A 13,373-nucleotide genomic window follows, 5' to 3' on the forward strand; every position below is an offset into this window, starting at 1 on the left:
TTGAGGACAAAAAAAAGTGACATTTACATGTTAGCCAGAGTTGAGAGATTAATATTCTTTATCCACCGTCTCCTTTCAGAAAGTAATATTTATTTATTTTTTCCTTTTGCATCTTATAATATATATAGTTGTTAAATCTGTACTCAAATGTATTAAATTATCAAGGAAAATGCTACATGCCCCGCTGGGGCTTCCGCTGGGGCCTGTAGTATTTTTTTTATATATTTTTTTTAAATTTATTTTTATATAGATATTTTTAATAATTTTAAATATTTTAAAAAATAAAATAAAAATTATAATATTATTTAAAAATATTTTCTTAATTACGAAGTAGAATAAAAATTAATATTTAATGATTTGTATTTTACTTTTTGATTAAGGAAGTGTTTTTTAATGATTTATTTTTTACTTTTTGATTAAAGAAATGTTTTTTAATGATTTTTTTTTTACTTTCTGATTAAGGAAGTGTTTTTTAATGATTTTTTTTTTATTTTCTGATTAAGGAAGTGTTTTTTAATGATTTTTTTTTTACTTTCTGATTAAGAAAGTGTTTTTTAATGATTTTTTTTTACTTTCTGATTAAGAAAGTGTTTTTTAATGATATTTTAAATCTATTTTATTTTTTAAAAATATTTATAAGTGTAAAAAAAATCTATATAAAAAATAAATTAAAAAATTACACATAAAAAAGTACATGTTAAGCTCAACGGGAGCTCCCAACGGAGGCTGTAATATGACTATTTTAAATATTTTTTAAAAAAATCATAATATTATTAAAAAATATTTTCTTAATCATGAAGTAAAATAAAAAATTATAAAAAAATATTTTTTAATATATATTTTTTACTTTTAGATTAAAAAAATATTTTCTTAATAATATTTTAATTTAATTTTATTTTTTTAAAATATTTTAAAATATTAAAAAATTTATATAAAAATTATTTAAATAAAATATATATTAAATAATACTACAGCCCCAGCGGGGGCTGTAGCACTACCCAATTATCAAGAAGGGTGAGGGTGTTTCTGATCTGGATAAATAAATTGTTAAAGAAACTTTAAGAGAGAGAAGAAATCTTCAGTAACTAGATTTGATCACTTTTGGGATAAGAGCATTCGCATTCGGTTCACACTAACCGGATGCGAATGCTCTTTAAGTATTATAAAAAAGTACTGCAGTTGATCTTAGTGAAGAGCATTTTAAATTTGGTGCACCAAAGACCGTGCGTGGCCTGTGGTTAAGTTTGACTGCATCATAAATATTTTGTCTAGGGTTACAGTTTTCTATGAACGTGTATCGGCACCACAGACCATGCTAAAATCACGTAACTGTGATGTCACTCTATTGCTTGGCATCTTTTTTAAGAGCGGTGTTACCCTACTGTCTGCACTTGTTCCTTTCCTGGAAAGGTGAAATATGGTCCATCATCTCATGATCGTATCTGAAAATTTTCTGATTCAATATCTTATAACATATATATATATATATATGTATACAGTAGTTGGTAGTACGTACTCCCTGACATTAGTTTTTTTCAAATATCATCTATATTTATGCAGATTTCGAACCACGAAGTTGCATCAAAGCATTGGGCCTTGCATTCAACCGGCCATGTGAAGGGTCGAAATTGAATAATAGAGAAAAGATACTTACAACCGTGAATTGCGTAACCGCCGCGTAATCGCTTTGAAAAAAATGAATAAAACATGAGACCCACATGAAAAAAATTAATTTTTTAATAGTAGATCCCACTCTTTTCTAAAGCGATTACGCGGTGGTTACGTACTTCACGGTTGTAAGTAGAATTACTCTGAATAAAATGCAGGACAGCAGTACTTGTCCTAATTTTGCAGAAAAAAACTCTAGTTTTTCAGGTAATTGCCAGTGAGGAAAATACTTATTCATTGGTAGGACCAAAACACAGGCAGAGAGAGAGAGAGAGGGAGTGATGGTCAGAGACTGATTTTAGGAGAATGGTAGTGTGAAATTTTGAAGAGACCGACCGGTCAATAGGCTAATAAAAGATTGTAAATAAACCTGCAGGTTTAGTTTTCCCATGTAATGAATCAAGTAAATAGGGTAAAACCAAATGCCATCTCAACTTGCGCCGTCTATGCATTACGTTGTCATTTGACAAATTGTCCTCAACAGAGGGTACTTGACCATCATCAATACCGATCTCTCTCCTAAATTCCATAGTCGAATATTTCAGAGTTTGAATTAAGAGAAATACTCTAAATTAAGTAAAATAATTTTATAAATTGATGTAATTTATTAAATTATTTTTATTATAAAATAAATTTGATAAATTACATAAAATCACGACAATTTGTGGCCAGATAAAATATTTAATTAGCATTATATATTGCATGTTTTAAAATTGTGAAATCCTGGCCAAGCAAAGGCAGGAAGGATCTTTGTCATGAAAACCAATATTAATGATAAAGTATTCTCACATATATTCGCTACTACTGTAAGCTAGCTATGCCACAACATTAATGTATTAATATAATCCATTAATTCTCAACTCAATCAGGTCTGCATGTTGATCACATGCAATCAACCTGACATGAATGTGGGTGATTGTAATGACATGGTCACATGCCCCTTCTGCTCTATTTACAACTCTCAAAACCCTAATCTACAAAATTCTACTGCAAGCTGCTAGAATATAGTGTGAAGATTTGACTGTATTTATAGTAAAAGTAGATAATTTCAGTCCACTTACTGCATGATGCTATATATTATATATATATATATATATATATATATATAGACCCTCCTCTAGTACTCTATATATATGTTTCAGGGCACATCCATCTTAAAGCTAGGATTAGCAACATCTGTATCTCTTTGTGCCGTACTCAAAGAGAGAACATAAAAATGGGTCTCAAGCTTTATGGACTTCCCATGTCCACAAACACCACTCGCGTGATGGCCTGCCTTCACGAGAAGGGTGTAGATTTTGAGCTTGTTCCTGTTGACCTTTTCGGTGGTGAAAACAGGCAGCCTTCTTTTCTGGCAAAGAATGTATGTATATATAGCAGTTGCATGCGTGCATGTTTTATGTTCTTTAATTTGTTTTGATGTAGTTGTTTTTTGTTTTGTTTTTTTCTAATTAAAATGGCAGCCCCTTGGCCGGATTCCAGTGCTAGAAGACGGCGATCTCACTCTTTTCGGTAAGTTTTCGCTTCTCAAATGTTCTTTTCTCTAGTTTGTGATTGAGTACTGAATGTTTTGTCGATTGTAATGATCATGATTAGTATAACCTGAATATACCAGACTTGATTAGCAATCACTTTGTGTATTTTCCTCAAAATAACAAATGATGCCACTTTAGGATCAAATGATTTAAAAAAAAAAAAAAAAACTTCTGATCAATATCATAATTTCTCTTTCACCTAAGATTGACTGCAATATATATTTCAGAATCTAGGGCAATTACAGCATATGTAGATGAGAAATTCAAGGAAACGGGCACAGATCTCCTTAGGCTCCAAAACCCCAAAGAAGCTGCATTAGTGAAGGTGTGGTTAGAGGTAGAATCGCATCACTTCGACCCTGCAATCACTCCCATTATGTTCGAACATTTCGTGGCGCCAATACTTGGGAAGACTCCTGACCAGGCAGCCATTGACGCCAGTTTGGAGAAGCTGGGAAAAGTTTTCGATGTTTACGAGTCTAAGCTAAGTTGCACCAAATACCTGGCTGGAGATTTCTTTAGCCTAGCTGATCTGCATCACCACGCTTGTACTCATTATTTCATGAAGACTCCATGGGCTTCGTTCGTCAATGATCGTCCTAATGTCAAGGCATGGTGGGAGGGCATTTCTTCTCGACCTGCTTCCATGAAAGTGGCCGAGGGTATGACTTTTGTGGACAAGAAGTAGTGAGAAATATTTAGGTTTGATCTGTTTCCAAGATATTAATGCTCGAAGAACTTGGAAAAAAAAATAAAATTGTCATGGTTGTTATAAATTGATCTCCATGAACTAGAAATAAATGATTTTTGTTCTCTCTGGACAATATCATGCTTTTCTTTAAATTATATATATCTCATTTGAATTAAGTTTAATGTTGCTTGAAAATTAAAGATTCAAAGGAATTAAGATAATGATGAATTGTTTAAGAAGTATTAGGCTACAAATATATATAGATGAATTGATCTTATGCATGCCTACTGAAACGTATGGTGGGAACAACCAACACTCTTGAAAATTACTCCTCATGGAACAGATGAAGCCCATTACATCTGACTTAGAACAGTTGGAAGCTGGGTACATTATATCATGTTATTTTGCAGTACCATATCTTCCTTTTATGTTCTTCCTCCAAGATCAGTAGTCGTTTACAGTACAGACCTCACCACCAATATTGATAGATAAGAAAGGGGACAAAAGTTCACTATAGGCATATTGCTAGTCCCGGATTGGCTTTTGAAAACGTCAAAAAGGAGAATAAGAGCTTTAGCTACAACTCTCTCTCTCTCTCTCTCTCTCTTCTTATTAAAGTAAACTTATAAAATGGATTGGCTTAATATAGTAAGTTATTGCATTGTAAAATTATATTTATTATAAAATAAATTTAATGAATCACAAGAAATTATATCAATTTATGTTTAGTTTACTTTTATGACTATAACAGTACCTCTCGTCAAAGGAGAATTATTTAATAAGATTGAGAAAGAAACATTAATTAGACATTGGTGAACGAATCTATCAACCAATACAGAAATACTTCGTCTACATAGGAATCCTTATCGACATCATGGGCAGAATTAGGATTTAGTGCCAGGGGGAGGGGTTGGCGATTTGTAAAATATGTCGTATGTAGGGATGAACAGTAACAGATATTTAAGATTGTTATTTAGAAACAAACTAAATTATTAAAGTCACTCATTTAAACCTATCACTTGACTCAAGTGAACGATAAAAATTAAAATAGAAATAGTCATGTAAAATTTTTTGAAGCAAATGATAAAAATTAAGAAAATAAAGATAAACTTTTTTGTTGAATCTAAGATTGAGGTTGGGTTTGGATACACAAAATTCATTTTCTTATCTTATTTCATCTCATCATTACAACTTTCCTAAATTTTCAGACAAAAATATCATAAACAATTCAATTTTTTCAAATCTCAAAATAAAAATAATGCTAAAAAATTATATTTAACAATATTTTATTCAATTACTATTCCAAACATCTCATTTCATTTCATTTCATCTGAACTGTCTATCCAAACCCAACGAATATTGTAAAGTCTTTATAATATAGATAGAAATAGGTATGTGAGATTTGTTGCATTCACTCTTAATTTTTAACTCGATGGTAGTACTATATATGTACTTATTAACAAAACTAATTCAAACAAGCTAACTAGTGGAATACTTGAAAAGAAAAATATAAATAAATAAGAAAAATATTGAGATTGTAAATTTACCAAATAGCTTAATAAAAAGAGACCAAAATATTTTCTTGCCTCTTATGAGATGTTAAAAAAAAAAAAAAAAAGAGATTTTATTAATGACAAAAAATAGGTTTAAGTATGAAAAATTATTCGAAAACTAAAAGAAACCTAAACAATTAAGTACTAAATGCGATTTTTAAAAATATTTTAGGGGGACAAATTATCTTTATATTAATTAGGATGTCTTTAAAAAAACCATTAAATGTTTTTAAAATTTTTGGGGGCAATCGCTGGTCCGCCCCTGCTTATTGATGTGTCATTGTGTCAACCAGTTTTCTTTTATGTTGAATTTTTAAGTTAATTTTTTGTTTATCCTAGACTGACATTGTTATTACAAAGTTAATATGAAATTGAGAATCGTGAATTGTGTAATTGCTGTATAATCGTTTTGAAAAAAATAAATAAAATATGAGACTCACATAAAAAAAATAATTTTTTAATAATAGATCATATTCTTTTTTAAAATAATTATGTTGCGTTTATACATTTCATAATTATATATAGAATTATAATTTTACCTTTGTATTTTTTTTAATAAATGTAGCAATTATCTTTATTGAAATCTCGTTCTTCCTCATATGCTTTTATGACAAAAATCCCATTTCAATCTTTATTTTTTCACAAAATACGGAAGTTCTCGTAAGTCATAATTTAGTACTTTTTCTAAAGAAAAATTATATTTTTAAGTTGGTGCGTAGAACACGTCTAATAAAATATTTATATGATATAATTTAATTTTAAAATAAATTTTAAAATTTAAATCTTACAAATCAAATCTTATCATTTAAATATTTAATTAAATAATTTATTTTATACACTAATTTAAAAATAAAATAACTCTTTTCTAAATGTTTCTTCCCAGAACAAAACACTGATTGGAGTGCAGAACTATAGAGTTTTTCTATCTTTGAGATCATTGTGATATCTGTCACATCGAAAATAACAAATTAAACAGTAACACTGCTCTCAATGAAATCAGTCAATGATATTTGATTGCAAAAATAGAGGCTCAGCCTACAGTATGCTTATCTAGGCCGATCAAGTCGGGCCCATTATCCCTCATGGATCAGGTTAGGCCCATTCTTTTGGCTCAGGATAGGGAACGGCTTGTTACCAACTTCTTATTTAAATGTCTGTCCTTTAACCGACCTCATCTAATTCGTTCTTCCATCGATCAGTACAATATCGGTTGGTAGTTCCGGAAGGTGAGTCAACATTTATACACAAATGGCAGACCGGAAAGTGTACGGCAGCCTTAACTCACCGGACACATTGAAGGTTCTGGCATGCCTCTTTGAGCACCGACTTGATTTTCATGAGTTTGTTTCTGTCGATCTTGATGCTGGAGAGTGCATGAGAAGAAACCTTTTCTTTTCTGTGAGTGTTAAGTCATTGCCACCACCTCCATAGGTTTTTTCTTTTTTCAATCTTCTGTCCCCATTAATTGATTAACACGTTAATTGGAATCTGCAAAGAGTAAAAGAATCTGTCATGGCATCATTTAGAAAGTTATTCATTCTTTTTTTGTTTATATGTGCAGCCATTTGGTCAAGTTCCAGTATACGAGGACGATGGCATCAAACAATTCGGTAAGCAAGAGATATATAAATTATAATGCCATCCTGATGAAATCTGTGCACTTTTACCAAACATCTCGATCTGGTTAATTAATGAAATGAAACTGAATATTGAGTGCAGAATCAAGAGCAATAATATGAGGCATGGGGCCATGAATACGTCATAAAAGGAGGAGCTAATTTTCTGGGATCCCAAGAAGCAGGCCGTAATAGCTGATTGGAATGACGTCGAGGATCACTGGTTTGAGCCTCCGACATCGGAACTGATCTTTGAGATGGTGATCAAGCCAAAGAAAGGCTTGGCCATAATGCATCTTCGTATCATTGTGTTTATGCCCCTTACACATTTTTTCTTTTTAGGCAACTTGAAAACATTCATATGATAATTTGGAATGTCCTGAATAACTGTTTAGATAAAAATTAATTCTTCGAATTATTTATCTTTTGTCACACTTTATCTTTAATATCCCTAAAGATATTATCGAGCTCTCCCTGACAAGCTTAAGTATTTCTCACAATTATTCTGTACACCCCTAACTCATTTGCTATCATATTTTTCACAGTAATTTTAACATTTGGATGACTGATATGCCTGTGGTACCGTCACAATTATTTATAGTACTATCGTCGGCAGTTTGAATGACTAATATGCCTGCAGCCAATCTGCTAGCTACTGGTAGCTGATTTGAATGCCAGCTTGACAGTTAGATCATTCAAATAGAGGCTTGGCTTGCGTAAACCTACACCTATACGTTGGACGTTTCTCAATATCTATAGTTAGATGGGTACGATGTAGGCAACACTTTTGTGTATAAAAGTTCACTTCTAAGTGACAGATTTTTTTTTTTTTTCCCTGATTGAGAGATTTTGACAGCACTATTAGTTCATCTATTAAAGTAAAGATGAAGTAAATAATTTATATGTCAAGAACTATTTCTAAAAGAGGAATTTTGATGACGCAGTTAGTTCATCCACAAAATTTAAATTTGGAGGGAATAATTTGTATGTCATAGTTTACTCGAAGGAGAATTCTGACGATACGACTAGTTCATTCATAAAATTTAAAACTAGAGGGAATATTTTATATGTCAGAGTTTACTCCCAAAAGAGAATTCTGATTATACAATTAGTTCATCTACAGAATTTAAAATTGGAGGATCATTTTGTATGTCAAAGTTTACTTCAAAGGAAGAATTATGATAATACAACTAGTTCATTCACAGAATTTAAAATTGAATGGAATACTTTGTATGTCATAGTTTATTTCTAAGTGAGAATTCTGATGATATAACTAGTTCATCCACATAGTTTAAAATTAGAAGAAACACTTTGTTTGTATGTCAGCATTTACTCTCAAATGAGAATTCTGGTGATACAGATAATTCATCTATCGAATTTAAAATTGGAGGAACATTTTATATGTCAGGGTTCACTCTGAAAGCACTACAAGAAATCAGACATTTTCCAGCGATTTTTAGATTGCTGCAAAAAAAATCGCCGCAAATAATCATTTTTTGCGGCGATTATTAATTCGCCGTTGAGTTGCAACTTAATTCATAAGACATTTCGAAGTGGAATTCATGGTTCATTTATTGCGGCGATTTTTTGAACTATTGCAGCGACTTTTTTCGTTGCAAAATGTTTTTACTGTAGCAGCGAATTAAAAATCGCCGTAAAATTCGTGAGTCTTGTACCGAATTTAATAGGATATTTGCGGCGAAGTTTAGTCGCCGCAAATAAGAATTTTGCATCCGGTTTTCTTAATCGCTGCATGAGCTTCGCATCTTGGCGGCGAAAGTTTATTTTCTGCGGCGATAATAACTCGCCGCAATACAAATCTTAAAATTTAATTCGCCCACCTTTTGCCATTGTTCATTTCCCTCCATCCGCTCCTCCCTCTCTCCCCAATCCATCTTCGTCTCTCGCACGGTGCGCAAAAAACCTACAGGTATTTCTCTTCATCTCTCTCTCTCTCTCTCTCTTCATAGTAGACCCTCTCTCTCTCTCTTCTCTACAGATTTTTCGTGGGTTTGCTACTGCGCATTTGTGTTCATTGTTGGAGTTCTGAGTTGTCGATCGGTGGTACGACCCTTCTCCTTCTCTGCTTCTCACGAATACACCCACATTCACTTCAAGTTAATTTCCACTCCCATGAAATTTCTGTGAAATGAATTTAAACCGTGCGTGTCCATGGGTTTTAGGGATTTTTCCTACATTTTGTACGGGATATCCTTTATCTTGTACGGGGTACATACGGAGGGGAAAACCAGAATTTGGTTTTGTTCTGTTTGAGTCCGAGTCTCTGAAATGGCCCGAATTTGATGATGTTAATGGAAATGTGCTAACCTACTCTGCACAAGACAGGTACTTTATCGTTGTTTAATTAATTAACTTGCGGTGCCAAATGCTGGTAATGATTTTGTGGATTCTAACAAGCCCTTAAAATGAATATTGTCAGTATATACAAGCTGAGAATTTGGGTTTTGAGAACTTTTGGTTGAAATTGATTTGAACTTTATAATTCTTTTTGTTATTTGTTTTGCTTGTTGTTTTTTATGCTATGTCTACCCATAAATTATGCTTATTACTTTGTTGTGTTGTTCAATGTTTTATTTTTAGCAAGCAGTAAATGAAATATGGTTCCAAGAAGTGGATGTGGAACATGTAAAATTGAGTCTTTTACCTGGAATAGGTGAAATAATGAGGATGAGATAAGTGGTAGCTCCAATCGTTTTTCACCTAATAAGCGCATCTGAAAATGGTGCCCCCACCCCCAACCCTCCCCTCTTTCCTTTCCCTTTGGCTGCATGTTTCTAATTGACTCAGATGAATTATTTGGGAAAGTAGAAATGAAAAATGTAACGTGATTTCTAGTTTGCGAGTGCCATTCCCTTTTTTAAATGCTAACTTTGTTACAAGTTTATATATGGTGTATTTAAAACTATATATTTTATATTTTGAAAGAGGGTGAGTTTGTTTTGTTATATGTATTTGCTATGATCATACAGGAAACTGGCTCAACCTTGAGTTTTTATTTGTTTGATATACAATGGAATTATCAGAGTTAATACCCGGGATGCGTTTAAATTTTATATTTATGATTAAAGGGAGAAGATAATTTGTGTATCATTCTTATGCTTTTTTTTTTCATTCTCTTACTTCTCTGTGATCTAAGGAAAGAAAGGGAGGGTTTTTTTTTTTATTTGGAAAGGGGACAGATATTGTGGCAGAGAGACATTGAGCTTTGACTCTTCAGCTATGTTTCTTCATGCATTTGGCAAGTCTACCTGCAATTCACGTGTGTTTTTCATGGAAGCTCTTTCCTCCGCCCTCTTCTGGGCTTATGCTACTGTGCATTAAGATAGGATTTAGGCGGGAGTATTGCTGGGAGAGGTTACCAAATAAAGACATCTATGGGTTCCATGATGCAGCTGTCTATTACATTTCTTCCCATATTAATGTAGCTCACGAAACTTTGATCTCATCTATAATTTTACACACGAAAGAAAATTTATCCTTTGAAACCCTAGCAGCTAGCACCGATATTGAACTTGGTTGAGAAAAAAATCATCTGAGTTTGACTCTATCCCACTTAATGAGCCTTTTCCCTCTAGACTACTCCTGACACCTAATTCTTTGATATTTTCATGCAAACTTTCCGGTAGGCATAATTGTTACCATCAAAATAGGGTCTTGATGCGAGAGATTGAGTTTATCCATATGAAGTGATGATCTTAAGCCTAGCTAGGGTCACTTAGAAAATTAATCCAAAGTGAGTGAATCCCACCTAGCTTGATACTAATTATTGAAAAGTACCATAACATCGCCTTTAATACCTATTGAAAACTCTAGGATAGACCAGGTATATAAACCTAGAAGGGTTCAATATATATTAATTTTATGCTAATTATGACCAATTTAATAAATTATCTCAATCACAATATTGCCATTTTGACTTTTCAATCCAATTATCAAATAGATTATACAAAAAGCAAAACCAAAATCTATGTGAAAACTGTAAAATAATTAACAATATTTTTACAAACTCTATAGATAATGAAAAAATACAAAATTTTGTAGAGATGAAACTCTAAGAGCATAGACGAAAAATCTCAAGTTCATAAGCTACACATACAACATACCTTAAATTTGTTCACGGGATAAGTACGCGCGTAGTAGGTCTATACAGAAATTTTATACAAGAAACTCATATACAAATTAACATTAGTTTGTAAATAAGTCATTAACCATTTTTCTTCCTTTTTCCCGGCCCCTTTTTCTCTCTTATGGATGTATATAAAGGCTTCTTACATGCATGGTTATACGAATCAAGCATGCACATGATTTTCTCACTAGCTATTTGGACATATATATATATATATATCTCTAGGGAGATTTTGAAAAGGCTTTAAACTGCGAATGCTTGAAGCACGAGGAGATTTCTGATGCGCGACGTCCACTGTTCAAGGTAAGGAGCTCTGATCTTTTGCCTTCTTGACAACCAAAAATCATGCATGCATTTAAATCACAACTAGGCAATTAGGATCAGTTGTTAGTTTCACTGAAGATCACCCGGCCAGCTTATTATGCATGAGATGATTTAATATCCATGCATGTAATTAATTACGGAGTTGCATGGGGAAAAGATTTATATATTGATCTATATCCAACTCATGAGTTGATCACATGCAAGCACATTAACACACCTGCATGGGGAAAAGGTGTTTGCTCTTTGTTTAAGTAATTACCCCATATAACTTGAAGATGACAAGTGTGTTATATTAACCTTAGGTTTTTTAACAGATCGATATGCTTTGTTCATTTCTTGTTTGTTGTTTTTGTAAGTTTGTCATTTATATTTATTTGTTTGTTGTTTCCTGTTTCAAGTTTGATGTGAGAAACAAAGTAAATTTGTGAGTCTGTGTTGAACTTGGTGTGATGATTGGGAGCACCAAATGTTATGTTGTCATGTGTTGGTATAGCTAAAGTTGAAGTTGGTGTCATGATTGGTATCAATGCATATGCTCAATTAAAGTTCATGAAAGGATTCAGTGCAGATGCAAAGGTCTGCTCTAAAACTAATCAACTCCTTTTTATCTCTTTTTGTTTTGGTGACTACAGAGATGAAAGGATTCAGTGCAGATGCAAAGCATTTCCCTTTCTTAAATCAATTTTTTGTATACAATTGAGATTTTAAATCAATAAATAAAACTCTTGAGTATATATATATATCTGATTTTTCATCACTCTTTAAGTATATTATTTGGAAAGTTGATCCCTCAAAATCTCAATTGTATGGTTGAAGATGATGTATGTGGAAGCAAGCCAAGTTGCCAATGATGCAGTTGGGAGTATAAGAACTGTTGCTTCTTTCTGTGCTGAAGAGAAGGTGATGAATCTATACAGAAGCAAATGTGAAGGCCCAAGGAAGGCAGGGATAAAGCAAGGCTTGATCACTGGAACAGGGTATGGGACATCTTTTGGCTTGTTGTTTCTTGCCTATGCTACATTTTTCTATACAGGAGCTCAACTGGTTGAGGCAGGGAAAGCAACATCCTCAGATGTTTTCCAAGTATGAATTCCTTCTCTGCTTTTAACAGGCTTTCCAACGATTTGAACAGTAATACAAAAAATCAAACAAGAGCATGAACTCTTGAGACCTTGTTAAGTAAAATAATGGTGGATGCTTTGTTTTCAGGTTTTCTTTGCTTTGACCATGGCAGCCACGGGAGTTTCTCAAACAAGTTCCATGGGTCTAGATACTGGCAAAGCCAAGAATGCTGTTTCTTCCATATTTGCAATAATAGACCAGCAATCGAAGATAGATGCAAGTGATGAGTCTAGTATAACTTTAGACAATTTCAAAGGAGGAATTGAGTTCCGTCATGTAAGCTTTAAGTATCCATGCAGGCCAGATGTTCAGATTTTCCATGACCTTAGCTTGACTATCCATTCTAACAAGGTTCGTATGGCTCAGTACTTTTGGTGTTTTCAACAACTAGCACAAAAAACTCGAACAAGTTGTTCACATTGGTACTAATTTTTTTTTTTTTCTCAGATAGTTGCCTTTGTTGGAGAAAGTGGGAGTGAGAAATCCACAGTCATCTCATTGCTGCAAAGGTTTTATGAACCTGATTCTGGTCATATTAAACTTGATGGAATTGAAATTCAGAAGTTTCAAGTGAAGTGGCTGAGGCAGCAAATGGGTCTCGTGAGTCAAGAACCAGTTTTAAAACTGGGCTAGTTTCAATTAGTTTTTGCTCCTGTCATTTAATGAGTTCCTGTGTTCATTTAATTTGTGGATTTTTTATTTTATTTTGTGAAATAT

At 32.8% G+C, this 13,373-nt stretch overlaps 2 protein-coding genes across 2 annotated transcripts; both read left to right on the forward strand.

Annotated features, from left to right (window-relative positions):
- The first annotated feature begins 2,813 nt into the window (after positions 1–2,813).
- LOC109002233 (glutathione S-transferase F13) lies at positions 2,814–4,020 on the forward strand. The gene is made up of 3 exons (XM_018979884.2): positions 2,814–3,031; positions 3,132–3,180; positions 3,431–4,020. The coding sequence occupies exons 1-3, from the start codon at positions 2,885–2,887 to the stop codon at positions 3,889–3,891; spliced, it is 657 nt and encodes a 218-aa protein (XP_018835429.1). The 5' UTR covers positions 2,814–2,884; the 3' UTR covers positions 3,892–4,020.
- A 2,675-nt stretch (positions 4,021–6,695) lies between these two features.
- Positions 6,696–10,072, forward strand: LOC109002231. The gene is made up of 4 exons (XM_035682577.1): positions 6,696–6,845; positions 7,009–7,057; positions 9,247–9,409; positions 10,054–10,072. Exons 1-4 carry the CDS (start codon positions 6,696–6,698, stop codon positions 10,070–10,072), a joined length of 381 nt encoding a protein of 126 aa, XP_035538470.1.
- The last annotated feature ends 3,301 nt before the right edge of the window (positions 10,073–13,373 follow it).

This window comes from Juglans regia, chromosome 11, assembly GCF_001411555.2.
Source record: "Juglans regia cultivar Chandler chromosome 11, Walnut 2.0, whole genome shotgun sequence".
In the NCBI taxonomy this organism is placed as follows: Eukaryota; Viridiplantae; Streptophyta; class Magnoliopsida; order Fagales; family Juglandaceae; genus Juglans; species Juglans regia.

Bases quoted from the DNA above. Each gene is read 5' to 3' on its own strand.
- LOC109002231 (XM_035682577.1), top strand. From the start codon at position 6,696: ATGGCAGACCGGAAAGTGTACGGCAGCCTTAACTCACCGGACACATTG. The intron at 6,846-7,008 runs GTGAGTGTTAAG...TTATATGTGCAG, and splicing joins GAAGAAACCTTTTCTTTTCT to CCATTTGGTCAAGTTCCAGT. The intron at 7,058-9,246 runs GTAAGCAAGAGA...CATGGGTTTTAG, and splicing joins CGATGGCATCAAACAATTCG to GGATTTTTCCTACATTTTGT.
- LOC109002233 (XM_018979884.2), top strand. From the start codon at position 2,885: ATGGGTCTCAAGCTTTATGGACTTCCCATGTCCACAAACACCACTCGC. The intron at 3,032-3,131 runs GTATGTATATAT...TTAAAATGGCAG, and splicing joins CTTCTTTTCTGGCAAAGAAT to CCCCTTGGCCGGATTCCAGT. The intron at 3,181-3,430 runs GTAAGTTTTCGC...TATATATTTCAG, and splicing joins CGGCGATCTCACTCTTTTCG to AATCTAGGGCAATTACAGCA.